Source organism: Lontra canadensis, unplaced genomic scaffold, assembly GCF_010015895.1.
Source record: "Lontra canadensis isolate GAN:19392208 unplaced genomic scaffold, GSC_riverotter_1.0 scaffold9, whole genome shotgun sequence".
Taxonomy (NCBI): domain Eukaryota; kingdom Metazoa; phylum Chordata; class Mammalia; order Carnivora; family Mustelidae; genus Lontra; species Lontra canadensis.
In genome coordinates, this window is record NW_022631003.1 from 32,856,420 (window position 1) to 32,875,897 (window position 19,478).

At 37.1% G+C, this 19,478-nt stretch overlaps 1 protein-coding gene across 7 annotated transcripts in view; it reads left to right on the plus strand.

The window, feature by feature from the left end:
* The window catches only part of CASC1 (cancer susceptibility 1), a 61,437-nt gene that overhangs the window by 36,148 nt on the left and 5,811 nt on the right, over nucleotides 1–19,478 (plus strand). For 5 of the 7 annotated variants that reach the window (XR_004382368.1, XM_032855237.1, XM_032855238.1 and 2 more), the window contains 3 exons: nucleotides 12,633–12,708; nucleotides 15,608–15,768; nucleotides 18,286–18,442. Coding sequence is in view for 6 of the 7 variants with exons in the window: in XM_032855237.1 (XP_032711128.1) it covers nucleotides 12,633–12,708; nucleotides 15,608–15,768; nucleotides 18,286–18,442 (394 nt within the window). In the remaining variant the exon portion in view is untranslated. The remainder of the gene's footprint in view (nucleotides 1–12,632; nucleotides 12,709–15,607; nucleotides 15,769–18,285; nucleotides 18,443–19,478) is intronic. The other 2 variants (XM_032855241.1, XM_032855240.1) reach the window with 2 other exon arrangements.

The following is a 19,478-nucleotide window of genomic DNA, read 5'->3' on the forward strand; positions in this document are numbered from 1 at the left end:
CCTGCCATATTACTGAATTGCTGTATGAGTTCTAGTAATTTGGTGGTGGAGTCTTTTGGGTTTTTCACGGAAAGTATCATGTCATCTGGGAAGAGAGAGAGTTTGACTTCTTCTTTGCCAATTTGAATACCTTTTATTTCTTTTGTTCTCTGATTGCTGGTGCTAGGACTTCTAGTACTATGTTGAACAATAGTGGGGAGAGTGGACATCCTTGTGGTGTTCCTGATCTTCTTTTCCCCATTGAGAATCATATTTGCTGTGAGTACTGGGTGTTATATGCAAATAATGAATCATGGAACACTACATCAAAAACCAGTGAAGTACTGTATGGTGACTAACATAACATAATAATGATAAAAAAAATAAAATAATACATAAATAAATACAGCCAAATAAAATAAATCTAAAAATAAAAAATAACTATTTCATTGATCTTTTCTAATGTTTTCTTAGTCTCTACTTCATTTATTTCTATCCTGATCTTCATTATTTACTTCTAATTTTAGGCTTCATTTGTTCCTTTTCTAGTTCTTGGAGGTATAAAGTTAGGTTGTTTATTTGGAATCTTTCTTGTTTCTTGATATAGGCATTTATTGCTATGAACTTTTCTTTTACAACTCTTCTTGTTACATCCCATAGGTTTTGGTATGTTGTGTTTCTATATTTATTCGTCTCAAGGTGTTTTTTTAAATTTCTCTATGATTTCTTCTTTGACCCATTGGTTGTTTGGTAGCATGTTGTTTAAGCACCACATATTAGTGAATTTTCTAGTTTTCTTCTTATAATTGATTTCTAGTTTCATACCATTGTGGTTGGAGAAGATGCTTGATATAAAATCAGTTTTCTTATATTTATTAAGGCTTATTTTCTGGCCTAATATATCATCCTAGGAGAATAGAGTATTCCATATGCTCTTGAGAAGAATGTGTATTCTGTTGCATTTGGTTGGAATGGCCTGTAAATGTCTGTTAAGTCCACCTGATCTAACCTATTATTTAAGGGCAATGTTTCCTTATTGGTTTCTGTCTGAGAATGAAAGTGGGGTACTAAAGCCCCCTACTATTATTGTATTGCTCTCTATTTCTCCCTTAGATCTGTTAATAATTGCTTTCTGTATTTAGGTGCTCCTCTGTTGGGGACATAAGTGTTTATGTCATGTATTCTTGTTAGATTGGCCCCTTTATCATTATGTAATCACCTTTGGCTCTTATTAGTCTTTATCTTAAAGTCTTTGATAAAATTGCAGCTACCTTATCTTTCTTTTGGTTTCCCTTTGCATGGAGTATTTCTTTCCATCCCTTCACACAGTGTGTGTGTCTTTACATGTGAAGTGAATCTCTTTTAGGCAGCCAGTAGATAGGTCTTCCTTTTTTTTTTTTTTTTTAAGATTTTATTTATTTATTTGACAGAGAGACAGTGAGAGAGAGCATGAGAGAGGAGAAGGTCAGAGGGAGAATCAGACTCCCTGTGGATCAGGGAGCCCGATGTGGGACTCGATCCCAGGACTCTGGGATCATGATCTGAGCCGAAGGCAGTTGCCTAACCAACTGAGCCACCCAGGCGCCCAGGTCTTCCTTTTTTATGATTTAGTCACTCTATGTCTTTTGACTGGAGAGTTTAGCTGGTTCACATTTGAAGTAATTATTAATAGGTATTTACTTACTGACATTCTGTTCATTGTTTTTTAGTTATTTTGTAATTCCTCTGTTCTTTTCTTCTTTTCTTGCTCTCTTCCTTTTGATTGATTCCTTGATTTGTAGTGGTATGCTTCGATTCTTTTCTATCTTTTGTGTGTCTCTAATAAGTTCTGTGCTTTGTGGATACCGTGAAGCTTATATAAGACAAAATATTTATAACAATCTATTTTAAGTTGATAACAATTTAAGTTTGAACACATTCTGAAACTCTATTTTTTTTAAAGGTTTTATTTATTTATTTGACAGAGATCACAAGCAGGCAGAGAGGCAGGCAGAGAGAGAGAGAGAAGGAAGCAGGCTCCCCACAGAGCAGAGAGCCCGATGCAGGGTTCAATTCCAGGACCCTGGGATCATGACCTGAGCCGAAGGCAGAGGCTTTTAACCCACTGAGCCACCCAGGTGCCCCTGAAATTCAATTTTTACTCCCACCATGTGTGATAGGTTTGATGTCACCATTTACATCTTTTTACTTGTGTATTCCTTAGGAAATTATTGTAGTTATAGTTATTTTTACTACTTTTTTATTTTGACCTTTATAGTAGCTTTATGAGAAGTTGACTCACCATCTTTATGCCATTAATTATTCTGAATTTTACTATATATTTACCTTTACCAGTGAGACTTATACTTTGATGTGTTTTCCTGTTACTAATTAGTACCCTTTTGTTTCAATTTGAAGAAGTCACTTTAACATTTCTTATGTATAAGGCTGTTGTAGTGGTGATGAACTCTTACTTTTGCTTGTCTGGAAAGCTCTTTATCTCTCCTCCAGTTCTGAATGATAACTTTGCCAGGTATTCTTAGTTGTCAGGGCTTTTTGTTTTTGTTTTTGTTTGTTTCTTTTAGCCCAATAAATTGGGGCATTCCCGTCTGGACTGCAAACTTTCTGCTGAAATAAATCTGCTCACTGTTTTATGGGGGCTACCTTGTATGTCATGAAATATTTTTCGTTTGCTGCTTTTTAGATTCTTTCCTTGTCTTTTACTTTTCACACTTACAATGTGTCTTGGTGCAGATCTCTTTGTGTTCATCTTTTTCGGAACTTTATGGGCTTTCTGAATCTGGATGTCCGTTTCCTTCCCCAGGAAAGGGAAGTTTCCAGTCATTATTCAAATAAGTTTTCCACCCTCTTCTCTTTTCTCCTTCTGGGACCCCTATAATGTGAGTGTTGGTCTGTATAATGTCTGTGAGTCTCTAAAGCTATCTCCACACTTTCTCACTCTTTCTCTACTCTGATTGGGTAAATTCTACTGCCCTGTCTTTGAGTCTATTAATTATATTTTTCAGTTCATTTATTGTATTCTTTAGCTCTGTGATTTCTATTCCACACTCTTGTATTTTCTTTGTTGAAAATCTCACTTTGTTCATCCCTTTTTCTTTTGATGCTGGTGAGCATCTTTACAACCTTTGTTTTGAACCTTTATCAGATAAGCCACTTATCTCCAGTTCAGTAAGTTCTTCTCTGAGGTTTTATCTTGTTTTTTCCTTTAGAATATATTCCTTTGTTTCTTCATTTGACTTGACTCCCTGTGTTGGTTTCTGTGCATTAAACAGCGCCTCTCCCAGTCTCGGAGTAGCTTCAGTAGCGGATAAAATGTATCTTTCAGCCCTGCCCTAGCTCTTCATTGTCTTTTAATCTTTTGCGATTGTACAAAGCAGGCTACTTTATTTTTAATGGCTCTCAGTAGCTGAGAATGCACCAAGATCCACCAGTTTCCCGAAGCTGAGGGTCTCAATCAGCACCTAGGTTCAGGCTGACTGGAAGCCAGGCCTTCAGGCAGCAGGAGTACTGGAAGAAGGATATTTTTGACTGCTCCCTCTCTGAGCTAAGCCCTGGGGTGATAGCCAGTTAAGACTCTTTCTTTGCAACTGTTTTTTGTTGAACTCGTGAATACAAGCCCATTGGCTACCATCCCCAAGCAATCAAGAGGTGTCCCCTGGGCAGCAGCCACAAAAACCAGGGAATTAGATGCAAAACTCAAGGGCACCAAGCATGTGTACTAACTCAGCTCTGCTGGATACCAGTGCTCTAGAGCGAGCAGAGAAGACCGCCCATTGCAGTCTCTGGACAGGATTACAGTGGGCCCTTGGACGTGTTTTTAATTAGAAGCCTGCCCATCAGGCTACAGCTGTTTAGATAAGCTCAGTAGGCCTCTTTCACAAAAAGACTAGCTCCTGGGTCTGTTTCCTCTCTGCTGTGCCCTGGGGACCGTGGCCAGTTAAGAACTCTTTCTCTATTTGTTATAGCCTTATGGGACTCGTGTGTGAGCAATCTAGAGGTGTCCCCTTGGGTGGCAGCTGCAAAAAATCGCACACAGAAAAAGGTTACAAGCTCCCTTCTGGGAGATACTAGCATCTGGAGCTAGACAGAGCGAGAACGCTGAGATAGTGCCCACTGGTTTCTGTTTTTGAAGAGTCATTCAGTAGGCCCGTAGATGTGTGTTAAATTAGATGCCTGGCCCTCAGGCCTATACTTTAAGATAAGCTAATAAGCCTCTTTCACAGAAAGTCAAGGTGATTTTCAGTCAGCTGCTTCTGCACTAGGCCCTGAGGCTGGTAAGTCTTGGACGGGAACCTTTTAGCTCTTTCTCAGCTTGCTGTGGCCTTGTGGGTTTTGTGGACACAAGCCCCATCTGCTGTCAGAGTTAGGTATTTTAGGAGCTGGTCTCTCAATTGCAGGTTTTAAGAGTTAGGGTGCTAGATATGGGGTTCAGATACTTCAGTCCTCAGAGAGAAGATGATGTTTATGTATTCCCTCCCAATTGCGGGTCACTGCAGGGAGGTGGGATTCATGGCAAGGTTGTGTCTCAGCCTTTCCTACCCACTTTGATGTGGGTTTTTTTTTCGTCCACCCAATGTGTGGGAGTCACTCAGTTTGTTTTGGGCTCCCCCCAGCCCCAGAGGAAACTGTTCCCTTTGTAGCTGTAGTTTTGATGTGTCTGTGGGAGGAGGTGGTTTCAAGATCCTCCTACAACACCATCTTGAGTGGGAACCTATATACTTTTATATAGAAAGATACTGAAAATGTATTGTTAAGATACTTATTCAAGTTACAAAACCACATTAGCCATAGGATTCTGTTTTGTGAGGGGATTTCTGTTACTTGTTAATGCATAAAGTCTGGAAGCCTAGTCACCAAACAGTGGCTGTTTTGGTGGTCAGATGTGCGGAGTGTGAGAAAAGTGAGATGATTCTATATTATCAGTGATTTTAAAATTTTTCTTTACACTTCTGTATTGTTTGAATTTACAATAAGCAAGTACTGAACCCACACACATTTTTTTTCCACACATTACTTTTCTAATAGAAAATGAAACAATGTATTTCCTTTTTTAATTTTAAAGGGAGAAATTCGTAAGACTCTGTGATAACCCTGTTTGCTATTTTGTCATTGGGAAATTCTCTTCCACCCATTATCCTCATCCATTGCACCTAACTTCTTTTTGTCTTTTTTTTTTTTTTTTAAGATTTTGTTTATTTATTTAACAGAGATCACAAGCAGGCAGAGGTAGGTGGGTGGGCAGGGCTGCGGAGGGGGGTGGGAACCAGGCTCCCTGCTGAGCAGAGAGCCTGATGCAGGGCTTCATCCCAGGACCCCAAGCGACCTTAGCCAAAGGCAGAGGCTTAACCCACTGAGCCACCCAGGCGCCCCTCTCTTTGTCTTTAAAGACTTACCTTAAATTTTACCTCATAAAGTTCTCCTTTAAGCTAAATTAGATGTCTCTACTACATTCTTATTCTGCTTAATTATCAGAATTCTTAACCTTAAACAATAATTATGATCTTGAGGACAAGCATAGTCTTGACAGAGTTCGTATTTACCATAAGCACAGGCCTGGTACGTGGTAGGGGTTCAGTGGACGTTTATTGAATGAATGATGAAATAAGTGAATGAATGTATGGTTAAGTGATTAAAAGTAGGCCCTGACTTGAGTCTGATTTGTTGTGAACAACTACATAAAAAAACAGCCACCCGTATCAAGGAATCAACTACTGTCCACATTTAAGTTATTCTGTATTAGAAATGCTTAAGACCCTTTATATTACAGTTGAGTGGATGGGAACCACTTAGCTTTGTTTAGGCAGTCTTCAAGCTTGTCAGGACAGATTCTCTGGGACCCTGTCCTCAGCAGTTCTGATCCCTCGTGCTCTGACATAATACAAGTGGTGATAGGGAGGCTCCACTTCCACCACCACTCCTCAGAAGTGCTCCTTGTGTCCTTTTGGAACTTAGAATGAATTTGAAGCAAAATATATGAAGGACAGTTAGGTTTGTATTCCTTTATAATCACAGTGGTATAGGGACTATCATAACCCTAAATGTCATTCTCAACACTTTTGTTTGGCAAGTGTATTCTTAATTTTTTTAATTGGCACGTAAATTCATGAAATTTAACTTTTATGTATCTGTGTACATGTGTTTAAGTGTATGTATAAATTAGGGACTACCTGTAACATCAGTAGGAAAACTTAGTATATTTTGGATTTAGAGGAAGAGATTTATTTATATAACTTTATTTTTTCATTTAGGGTAAACTGCTTACCTTTAAAATTTTAGTTTGGCATATTTTAATAAGATATATCTCTCCTTTTTAATGAATTTGGAGGCTGGTTGCAAGACAAATTGTTGGTATAATAATGCAGAAATTAGGGATGCCTGCGTGGCTCAGCTGTTTAGGCATCTGCCTTCAGCTCAGGTCGTGATTCTAGGTCCTGGGATCGAGTGCCATGTCAGGCTCCTTGCTCAGCAGGGTGTCTGCTTCTCCCTCTGCCTGCCTCTCCTGTTGCTTGTGCTTGCGTGCTTTCTCTCTCTCTGACAAATAAATAAAATCTTTTAAAAAAAATGAAGGAATTACCCAAATACCTGAGTTGTATGTGATATGTGATATGATCACAAATAAGAAGCATTTAGCACCTTGTTAAAAAAATTAATTCTCTTAGAACATGAGCCAACTATCTTTTTTCCCATAGGTCTATTAAGAACTTCACCACTAGAGGGCTCTTAGTACCATATTTTAGTTAATTTAAATTTAATAATAACACAATAAAATTATAGGTATTGGATAATATCTTCCCAATTTATATAGCTTACAAAATTTTTAGAAAGGCCTAATTTAAATATCACACATTTATAAGAAGTTTTTTTAAAAAGACAATAATCACCTTCAGAAATATTATAGTGATCTACGGGGCATGCATGATATATGGGCCTTTGAACTTTTCAAAGTTCAAGTTAAAAATAGTCTTTGTCTTTAAGATACTCTAAAAAGATACAAGATTTAACATAAATATGAGTAGATATATATAAAACATTACTAAGTACCTTCTATAAGAAACTCAACATTATCTTTATTTTCAATGAACTAAAATGAATGAGTGAACTAAATGAATGAACTACAAATCTTGTGGAGAACAGTAAATGAACTAACAATCTTGTGGAGAACAGTAACAGTTACCATACATTCTGATATGTGCAACGAGAGAGATTATGGATGGGAGTTAAGAGATCACATTTAATCCAAAAGAAAAACAGTGAAAAGAAGTCTTCTCTGATGAAGTAATATTTGAACTAAATCTTTTGATAGGCATGGAGAAGTTTAGATGAGAAGGAAAGGAAATTTTTCTGGTTATGCGAAAAAGTGTAAAGATGTGAAATATCCTTAGAGATTCAGGTACTCCTTGGCATCATTATGGATAAATTAAAAATCCATGAGAATGACCCATGTAAAAATATAGCATTAACATTCAAAGACCTTCAGCTTTCCACAGATCTGCTTCAGTGACCCATTTCCATGGTCATACCCTGGAACTTGTGCTTATTTCTTTACTCAACAAATTTTTTTTAAAAGATATTATTTATTTATTTGACAGAGAGAGATCACAAGTAGGCAGAGAGGCAGGCAGAGAGAGAGGGGGAAGCAGGCCCCCTGCCAAGCAGAGAACCCGATGTGGGGCTCGATCCCAGGACCTTGAGATCATGACCTAAGCCGAAGGCAGAGGCTTAACCCACTGACCCACCCAGGCGCTCCTCAACAAATATTTTTGAATGTCTACCTGTGTATGCGGATACTGTTCTTCCCTCAAAGGACAGTGATGAAAGGACAGATGAGATTCTTGCTCTCATGATTTATATACAAGTCATAGGAAACCAACAATAAATAAGAAAAACTGGAAAACAGGTAGTAATAATGTCATGTACAGAATTAAACAGGATTATGGGAGTGACTGATGGTAACTGGATTGGGTGGTTGGGGAGGGCTTGTATGATGAATTATTATTTAAGCTGAGAATGACTAGGAGGAATCAGTTATGTAATAGGGTAAAAATATTCTAGTCCGAGAGTACAATTACTACAAAGATCATGAGCCAGAAATGAGTGCCAGGTAAGATGGCCAGTAGCCTGACATATGGTGGAAGAAGGAAAGTGGTATATGATGACATCAGAGAGGAAAGCAGAAGCCAGAAGAAGCAGGGCTTTGCACTCCAGAGTAAGAAGTTAAGGTTTTATTGTAAATGCAGTGGGAAGCCATTAGGAGTTTGTAAGAGGAAGGGTGGCATGATGTGATTTATAGCTTTGCAAGGTTATTCTGGCTACTATGTAGAGAATGGATTGTGCTGGGCTAGAATAGAAGCCCCCAGGATCTGGTTAAATAGCAGTGGGGAGGCATTAGAAGCAGTGGTGCTTGGTCAAAGGTGGTAGTAAGAGAAATGGAAAGGTGGTTATTTTGGGGACATGTTTTGCAGGTAAAATGAACAGTCTTGTGGAGTTTTTATTTTGGGAAACTAAGCAGATGGTGGTACAGTTTACTGAGATGCACAGAAACAGGCTGACCTGGTTGAGAGTGACGGTGAAACAAAACTTTTATTTTGGGCATGGTACTTTGGGGACACACAAATGGAAATATCAGGTAAGTTATGTGAGCCTGGAGCTCTGAGCAGTCAGGCCCAGCGCCCTGTCCCCATGCACATTATGCTCTGCACTTCTAGACTGGAGTGGTACCGAGGGTGGGCGTCCTGAAGAGCATCGCTAGCATTGATCTGGAAACCACTGGACTGCTGGTGCTATTAAAGCCACAGGAATAAGTGAGACTTCAGCAGACTCAGGATACTCATTCTTAGCTTTTAGACAAAATAAAGCAAATGACACTGTTTTCAAAATTCATTTTAATTCCTTATGAAGAGCCAATTCCAACAATTTGTTCTGAAGCTCTAAATGTAAATCACCTTTTGATGAAAAAAAAAATGGACTTCAGATCAATGAACTTCCTTTATATAGATGTTCTTTTGATGGACAATAGGATTCTAGACCAATTTGTATTGAGTGCTGATGTTTTGCAGCTGTGCAATATCAGGATCACCAACTGCACTGGTAATTGTTGATGTCAACATATACTTTCTCATCAACTACTTGAGTGAGTTTTGTGGCTTTTGGTTGGCTTAGCTTTGTTTTTTTACATTGAAATCTTTTATCCGTCTGGAATTTATTTTAGTGTAAAGTAGGAAGAATCTAAGTTTATTTCAAATCTTAACCAACTGTCTCAAAACACTTATCACATGAACGTAGGTTTTTCTTACTGGTCTAAAATGCCAAAAGCTAAACTCCCAAGTGGACCATGAAATCTATTTCTGGAAACTCTGTTCTGGTTCCACTGATCTTATTCATGATCCAGGTTGTTTTATATCAAATTCAAATTCTATATATATTAAAAATTTTCCATTTTACAACATCTGCACATTAACTTACAATAAAAAATACTTTGCTAGTGTACTGTGAAGTTCTTCCCAAATTATAAGCCAATTCCTGTATCTACTGAGCCCAGGTCTCACTGAAAAGTTATAGTTCAGCTCCCTTCTGTTTCATATTCTGTCAATGTTTCCAGGCAGTTTTTAGCATGTATTGTTTTTATAGATTTATTATACATGTTTAAATTTAGCACAATTCAAGTAAAAATTCCAATTGGTAATTTTTGAGACTTGACAGAACAGTGCTGAAGTTTTATTTGGAGAAGGAAAAAAAATCTATGGAAAATAGCCAGTTTTGTAAAAACAGTTATGATGAAACAGGACAAACATGATCATATGAAGAAAAAAGCTTTTTTTTTTTTTTTTTTTTTTTCAGCTTCATAGCCAACTGACACAAGGAACTTCATAATGTATGAAAAACCAGGAAGGATTATATGGTCAGCAGATGCAGTTTGGAGCTGAAGGCTTTTGCAGGAGTGTGTTCTCCTGGTGCAACTGCCAGGACAGCAAGACACTCGGGAGTAGTTAGCAAGATTAAGGAGCTTGCACTACCATGTAAACTGACACATTGCTTCCGGCATCAAGTGGTCTAGCTTCAGAAAAAAGTCCGTTGACCTAAACAGTAACATAAAATAGTAAAAATTCTGACTTAGGTGAAGTCAGTGTATTCAATACAAGATTATCCTATCATGATAAATTCGAGGCTGATAAATCCCTGATGTTGCATGCCATGGTACTGTGGCTATCAAGGGGAGAGTTCCTTGGAAAAACCTAAATTTTTAGATTTCCTGCAAGGCAAGAAACCAGTTTGGTCTAAACTCTAAAGAATTCTCAACTTTTTGAAGATGTGAATTTTGGCCCGATACCTTTGGTATTTTTAATGATCATAATCCTTCCTGCAAGAAAGAAATGCAACTGGCTTTTTAATGATAATGTCAAAGGCCACCTGGATGTCCATGGGCACCCCAAATTCAGCACATCCACAATTGAATTCATTACTCTTCTCCAAACCTGTCCTTCCTCCTTGTCTTTTCCTGATAACTATCACCGTGCACTTTATCACCTAAGCAGACACCTGAAAATCAGCCTTCACCTGTCCCTTATCTTCTGTATCAAGTTACCATCCAAGTTATGTTGATTCTACCTCCATGTCATTTCCCATATATGCTCTACTTCTAATGAACCTGATCGCTTCTACCTTGAGTTAGACCCTGATCCTCTTTGGACTTCTTACTCTCCACTAAGGAATCCATCCATTAGCTGGCCACCAGAAAACTCTTTGCAAATGCAAACTTCTTCACACCACTTTCCCATTAAGTCCTTTTTAGGCTCCCTTTTACCCATAGGAGAAATTCTAGTCTTTAAAGTGTCATCTAAACTCTACACTCTGGCCCCTCTCTCCAGCTTCAGATTTTTACACCTTCTTAGTATGTCTCACCCCAACCATAATGCCTGAGTACTTCAGGTGCTTGAAACTCTGTTTTGCTTCACGCCTTTCTGCCCTCACTCACACTGGAATTCTGTCCCACCAATTTTTTTCAGGAAGCCTAATTATCTTTCAAGATTTAGTTCAAACTTTACAACTTTTGGGTAGCATTTCCTATTTTCACTCACTCATGCAATTTTTCCCCACAGAATTAACTGTTCTTTATATTCCTGTTATGGACCCCCTGACTTTTTACTAGAGTAGCCACAAAACTGTAGTGTAACTATTCCTTTACCTGCTTTCCTTAATAGACTGGGAGCACGTTGAGTCAGGGACCTTGTCATTTTTTTGTTGTTTATTTCTAGTATCTGGCAATACCTGTACAATTTAGGCACTCTGAAAATTCTTTGAATGAATGAGTCCGTAAATGAGAAGTTTCAGAAATGCCATGGAATGGGTTGGCAGAGAAGGCAGTAGTGTAAAAGTGCTCAAGAAGATGACACAGGGCAATACAGTGACAAGAATGATGGAAAAGATAGTTTATTATTTTATAAAGATTTTATTTATTTGACAGAGATAACAAGTAGGCAGAGAGGTAGGCAGAAGAGACGGGAAAGCAGGCTCCCTGCTGAGCAGAGAGCCTGATGTGGGGCTCGATCCCAGGACCCTGAGATCATGACCTGAGCCAAAGGCAGAGGCTTAACCCACTGAGCCACCCAAGCACTGATTATTATGATAAATTATTAAGTGAGACTGGGCACTGTATGGTGGTTGAAGATGAGAGAGATGATGGGATTAACTAGCTTCTGACTAAAATTCTGGTACAAGACTTTTCTGTTGCTCTAGAAGTACAGATAGTATATGGGGTCAAGTGAAGTTTGCTGGATATTATCCAGTTTGCAAATATAAGCACACACAAACCAAAGTTTTACAGTGTACACAGCCTTACTATATTTGAATTATTTACTTCTATTATTTTATTTGACTCTTAAAATAGTAATTTCCCTAAGCTTCAGTTTCCTTTTTTTGTAAAATGAAGATATAGCCATCTCTTAGGATTGTTTACAAGATGTGTTATTGTATCTGGCACACAGTTCAGTACCAAATATGTTGTTAGAGCAGGAATTTGAGGCCCAAAATGGTTCGAGGACTTCCTCAAGTTTACAAAAGTAAGTTAGTGGCAGATTTAGATATACATTCTAGATCTTATGTCCTCCTATTGAAATACTCATTTTACTACTCTACAGTATAGTATCTTATACCTTATTTGATGCATGGCATCTTTAATTTCCTTGAGAGGCTTACCCAAAAGCAGGCTTTGGAATTAGTCTATCAGAGAGCTGATTGCTCTCTGGGACTCAAGGAAATCTAAAACTTGGCTGAAATCAAGGAAAATCAAGGAAATCTAAAACTTGGAAATCAAGGAAAATCTAAAACTTGGCTAAAATAAAAATGCAAAAATAAATAACATTTTTATAGCTTGCATTGCTTCCTAGTCGATTTTATACTTGAGGATTGTCATCAGAGAATCTGAGCAGTCTAGCTCCCGCCCTCATGAGGTTCTGTGGAGATATGCTCTCATTTTCACTGAAATTTAAAATACTGTTTTTGAATCCATTTTTTCTGCCAGAGCAGTGTCAGTTTGGGGCCCAGAAACTGAGGTAGCAGGCATCGGAAGTGGGAACTGGAGTGGGAAGAGAGTTAAGAGTGAATCTGGGCTGCAGCAGACACTGACCGTCACCCTTCTGTCCTTGTGTTTTCTGTAGAGTTTTGTCCAGGAAGACTCTGAAGCCACAAAATGTGAACTGGAGATGAAATTATTAAGTGAAACAGTCTTATCAGGTATTCTTCTAAATTATGTTAGTAGAATTTAACTTTATTGGGATTTTCCAGCTTACAACAGAAATGCAGATGTTGCATAAAAAAGTTCAGATGTTGCAGAAATATATGTAAAGTGAAAATTCTTCATAATCCCTCTTCTGAAATAACCAGTATTAACAAAAATTTCTCCTGTTTGTATTTCTTCTCTCTGTAGCTCTCTTTTGATTTTTAATGAAACCATGAAGTAGCATACAAATGTTTGAAAATTACTTTTTTATCAATAATAATTTGTTATTTTATGTAGCATAGGCTATAGACATACATAGAACATAATGCATATTTTACTTAAATGAATAATGTTCAACACTGTCCTAGGTCAAAACATATTAATAACCTTTTTAGTAGCTGTATAATTTCATTCCAATAATGGAACATTATTTAAGTCTTTATTGATAGTAAGGTTATTTCTAATTTTTTATTATTACAATGTTGTAATGAATATTCACAAACACGTACATAATCGTAAATTTCTCAACCCTTTTGTATTCAATCTTGGAAAATAACAGTTGAAGAGAGTTTAAAAATGTCAAAGTGATAGTGATATCTAATTTGCATATCTTTTAGTTTGAGATTTATGTACATCACTTCCCAGGAACTTCTAAGGAATCCATTTCTATAGACTTTTTAGCATATTTTTCATAACATACTTCTTGTCTACTTCTTCACTTTTCCCAGCACACTTTTGTTTCAGCAGCCAACTAGGTTTATATCTTCAGAACTTTTCTATAGCCCTGAGGAGGTTAATTTTCCTGTTAGGATACTAGAGTCAGTTCATGAACTTCTGCCAAAATACTGAGGTTTTCTATATGCTAATCCCCAAATAATATATATGTTAATCCCCTAACCATAAATGCCTGAATTTAGAGACAGTATTCTTTTTCTTTCTTTTTAGGTAAATGGATTATTAACTACATAAATTTGAAATTAAAGTCTGCATTTTATTGAAGGTATACAAGGGAAAAAGAGCAATTGCTTAACTGGAATTTTATTTGCATATTGTCATTAATTTTCAGTGTCTGCTGTACATGGGTTAAATTCAGTGACTTCTCAGTGTGTTTCCTTTTATGGGAGAGGAAAATTAAAATGATAAATAACAAGACTAGCACTTCCTAAGTTTTACTGTGTGTCTGACACCAGTTCTAAGCTTTTTACATGTATTAACTACAACTCCCCAAATTCAGTAGGTAGATACTAATATCTCTTTTGTAGAGGAAGGAGAGAAAAGACATGTTAATTAGCATATCTTGCATAAGGTTACATAGTAAGTAAGGGGTAGAACCTATAAGCAATCTGATTTCCCTTATCTATCTACACTGGAAAGACTTTTGGTGGACAGGTGGGAATGGTCTTAGTGATATGTGATTTAATATGTTCCCTTGATTGTACACTGAGAATTATGGAATTATAGAATTTCCCCATAAAATTTAGCTATAGAAGTAGTTATCCAATACAGTTCTTCACTTTAAAGCCTCTGTCCCTATTTTTTTTTTTTTAATGAGGTGGACCTGTTTTTGTTGAAAAAAAAAAAAAAGGTTAGCTTTAATATATGGACGAAAATTTATGTTTTTCACCACTTTACTTTCTTCTTTAAGATTTTTAGCCCCCTAATGTCCAGTTTAAAAACATTAATTTGTCAGGTAACAAACTTTGTGTTAAGCCACCTTTTCTTATTTTATAATGAAGGGTAGCAAAATATGCCACCCCAAATATGCCACTTTGGCATAAGGATATTTTAAGTTAAGAACAATTATAAAGATGCAGATGCATGGAACTAGAGGGTATCATGCTTAGCGAAATAAGTCAATCGGAGAAAGACAACTATCATATGATCTCCCTGATATGAGGAAGTGGAGATGCAACATGGGGGGTTAAGGGGGTAAGAGAAGAGTAAATGAAACAAGATGGGATTGGGAGGGAGACAAACCATAAGTGACTCTTAATCTCACAAGATTAAGAGGGGGGAGGGGGATTGGGGGAGGGGGGATGGGGTTATGGACATTGGGGAGGGTATGTGCTATGGTGAGTGCTGTGGGGTGTGTAGACCTGGCAGTTCACAGACCTGTACCCCTGGGGATAAAAATATATGTTTATTAAAAAAAAAATAAAAAAGATGCAGATGCAAGAAAAGCTGCCTACCCTCCCCCTATTTGCCTAAAAACAAGACATAAATTTCAAAGGGTGTCACTCCTCTCTCTACCAAGAGTGACAATGGTTAATGCCCAGATTCAACTTCAGACCTATCAGCCCAGAGAGGGGACCAGAAGAATCTGCATAACGAACTTTACTAACTAGTCCTTTTCTCTACCCTCAGAAACCTGAAACTGGTTTCCTTTGTCTTGTCATTTCCCCACAAATTTGTTGTTCTTAGTTGAAGATGCTGTATAAGCCAGAGTTCTGAGCCACCTCTTAAGTTACTCATTTTTCCCTGGGTAATCTCCCATGTTTACATGAGGTATACATGAGGTATACATATTAATAAATGAGTGGTTTATTTCCTCTTGTTAATCTGTCTTTTATTATAAAAGTTCAGCTGAGAACTCAGAAGGTAAAGGGAAAATTATTTTTCCTCCTCTTGCGATACAATGTATTTTTGAAGTTATTTTAATTGTAACATGCTTTTTAGATACACATTCTTAAAAGTGTTGGTATATAAGCTATAAATGGAGCCCTCCCCTTTAGCCTACCATTATACATGCTTATTACTACTTTGAAGGTTAGCTTTGTGAATAGTTTTGAATTAACCACTTTTTGATGTTTTAGTAGCTAAATAAAAACTTCATTTCCAGAATTTTTTCCTTTCCCTCCTAATGCCAAATTGTTACAATCTATTTAGAAACTGAATTAATCTGATTAACTTTAGCACAATTTTTGCTGATCAAGAATGCTAATGAAAAGCCGTATATCTTTGAAGACAATGAGGTTGATTTATGCCAATTCACAACCCTCGGTGGAGTGTACCACTTGGATGTTTTGGAGCTTCCCCCGCAGTGTAAACCAATGAAAGGCTGGATGATTGTGGAAGTAGGTTGATTTTTGAATCAAATTTATGAGTAAAATAATTTCTCACACTTTTATCTTAAATGATCTAACATCTAATGAAATTTAATCTATTAAGGAAGCATAAAGGGAAAACTAATTTTAAACAGTCTTGAATTTATAAAATATGAATCCAATATTAAAGGGAAGAACTCTAAAATAATATGAATTTTAAAACTATAATTCATACATGTTAATTGTAAACCTATAGCACTATATTTAGATTGTGCCAGTTTGCTCTTAATAATGATAGTCTATTTAAGATGCTGACAGACTTTTTCTGTAAAGGGCCAGATGGGGTATATTTTCAGCTTTGTGGGCGTACCAGCTCTGTTGCAACTCTCAGTACAGTAAGACAGCCATATGTAAATGAAAACTTTATTTACAGAAACTGGTGGTGGACCAGATTTTTCAGGGGGCATAGTTTGTGTACTCTGGTCTAGATCTGTGGTTCCTAACATGTGGTCCCTTGACCAAAAGCATTAACATCATCTGGGAATTTTCTAGAAATGCAAATTCAGGGGCCTCATTTTAGTTTTACTGAATCAGAAAGTCTAGGGATGAGGTTGGCAGTCTGTGTATTAGCAAAACACACCTTAAAGATTGAGAACCACTGGTCTGGATCCTTGATGTATAAAGTGTGGTCCATGAGCCAGCAGGATCAGCATCACCTAGAAATGCATAATCTGGTGTTTCACCTCAGATCTGCTGAATCTGAGTGTTAAGAAGACCCTCAGGTGATTCATGTGCACATTTAAGTTTGAGAAGCACAGATCCAGGTGATGGCACTATTGCTGATGCATGTTCCACACTTTTAGTAAGGATGTCAGTGACAGCAGTTGTTAGATCATTTTTGAAGGACTTCCTCACTCCTGTTTCAGTAAATAGTAACATTTGCCCTGGTATTGACTTGGTTTATTTTAACTTACTTCATGGTAGCTTGTGTCCCAAATACACCCTCTATATTGTCATAGCCCCTTCCTCCTTCCTTGTTCTCTAGCCTTTCTGAATTCTCCCCCTCCCTCTCGTTCATCCTCCCCCTCCCTCTCGTTCATCCTCCCCCTCCCTCTAATTCATTCTCCCCCTCCCTGTCTCTCTCCTCCAGCATATCATGTACATAGACTGTCAGCCACTTCTCACTTGCAGTTCTACCATTAAGAACCTTGGTACTTTCTCGTCATGGAGTGGCATTTCTCAATTTTTATTTTTTTCCCCATTATCACCTCTCTAAGGAGCCTTTGTAGACATTTTCTTTCCTAGCCATCCACCCCATGAAATTTTAATAACATAGGTATACAATGTATTTGTGTATGTACTAAATATATAGCTGTGCTTTACACCTAAAACAGTTTAATTTTTTACATGCCCCCCCAAACTAATTTTCACCCCCTTGGGGATGATACTGCTATTCCTTTTCCATTCTCCCCACAAGTGAGAATGTACTTATTAGAACATGCCTGGGGGAGATAACCTGGTCTGTAGCTACTTTGAACAGTCTATTTGAATCAGCTTTTCCTACCTCTGTGTTGCTTGAAGGACAGTGGGGAGTCCAAGAAAGGCATCCCTTTGGTGAAGGTAGGCCTTCAAAATTCTTTATCAGGGCTGGGGTTTCTAAGAATTCATTCAAAGATCTTTTCTTGAATTTTGTTGGTGTCCTGATTTCACCATTCCGTGTTCTCCACTTGAGCCCAAAGTATCCTCTTTACAGTTGTTTTTCTCTTCTGCAACAAAGAGGTCTTCTTCCTTTTATTCAAGTCTCTTTTCAATAATTTCCCACCTCCTCTAGAATTTTTACCCATCCAGTTTTTCCTCTATTTTTTACCATTCTTAATCTTCCCTACCCTTCCTTCCCTAGATCCTTCTCTGCTATGTTCAAATAATGGACAGATCTCCTCCATCCCAGAGAAATCTGCTGTTGACTTAATTTACTTTCTCTCTCCAGCTTTATTGAGATGTAATTGACATAAATCATTGTGTAAGTTTAAGGTGTACCAACGTGATGATTTTTAATTTACTTTCCTCCATTTGTTTCTATACTTCTCAAAAGTATGTTTATACTCCTTTCCCTCTTTACCTACACACCCTAACCAAGGTATTAGAATATGGGATTTAGAGTCCTAGAGCTCTGTTTTTGAGTTGTAATGCCTCCTTGAAGTCATTTTGTAATCTTTGGCAAATTATTTGATTTCTCTAAGTCCTAGTTATCTCTGTTAAATATGTGTTTTATAGGATTACTTGAAGAAATAAAATGATTAGTAAGTCCCAGCATAGAACCTGGACCAGAGGAAGAGTCTGTGATTGAGATTTGGTGATTATTTTCCTCCTCAATCATTATCTTTTAATTTTGTTGTGAAATTTTGTTAGTAATCTTTAGTAAATGTTTATAAGTAATAAGTAAATACTTATTAACAATAACTACATATAGTTTACTCAGCAATATTTACATCTTTAATTGTTACCAGTCAGTGTCTAACTTGATATTATTTTGGTCGTTTTTAAAAGCTACTCAAAGAAGGATTGCAGAAATATATATATCCTCCAGAAACTACGGAAGACGTTGAAACAGAAAATGCTTTCCCACCCATAGAGGTGACACTTGAGGTTCAGGAGAATGTAATCTTTTTTGAGGATCCTATGGTTGCAAGGTGGGATGCTGAAGGTACAGCAATACTGTAATCAACTTTGATAATTATGTAATGAAAAGAGCTATAAAACAAATCCTTAAAACAGAAAATACAGTGTGTAAACTCCGCATTTCTAATCTTACACATTTCTGTGGCAACTCTAGTGTGTTTATTTTGTTTGCTCTTGATGGAAATGAATCGGGATTGGAGTTTATGTATTGAATGTTACAGCTGTTAGTTCCTGAAGTCTTATATCTGCCATAATCTCTGAACAATAACTTATGTCATTATGTTTTAAAAAAAATAGTTAACAAAAATATCACCATAGTAAGACACCTGAATATAAATAAGTGAAAAACCTACTCTCTCCTGAAATGAGTACATAATTCAGATTGGGGTGATTAAAATTTATTTTAATGTTAATAAACTTAGAAATTTCAAATCTTATTACAGACAAGTACTGGAGATAGGGAGTGGGCCATTAGGAAACCTGAGACAGATGAATACTAGCCACTTTCTGCCTCTTTATAACTTTTGATTGTTGAACCATGGGAAATTATTGGTTAGCCAAAATGTGAAATAAATAACAAAATCAGAAGTACCAGCAGAGATACAAGCTAAGGATTTACTAATCATTAACAAATACCTCATTTTGGGGCGCCTGGGTGGCTCAGTGGGTTAAGCCTCTGCCTTCAGCTCAGGTCATGATCTCAGGGTCCTAGGATCGAGCTCCACATCGGGCTCTCTGCTCAGCAGGGAGCCAGCTTCCTCCCTTCTCTCTCTGCCTGCCTCTGCCTACTTGTGATCTCTATCAAATAAATAAATAAAATCTTTTTAAAAAAAGATATTTATATTCTAGATAAAAATTATGAATTAATAACAGTATAGTTCCATTAATACGTTAAATTACAAAATCTGTCAAAATGAACAACTAGGTAATTTCTTCCCTTCATGTTGCTTTAGAAGTTTCATTTTTCCTTTAATGGTAATGTTTTTAAGTATTTACTCTGTTAAAAATTAGTCACACTAAGAATTAGACAAGTTATCCCACATGATTCAGGGAAATATAAT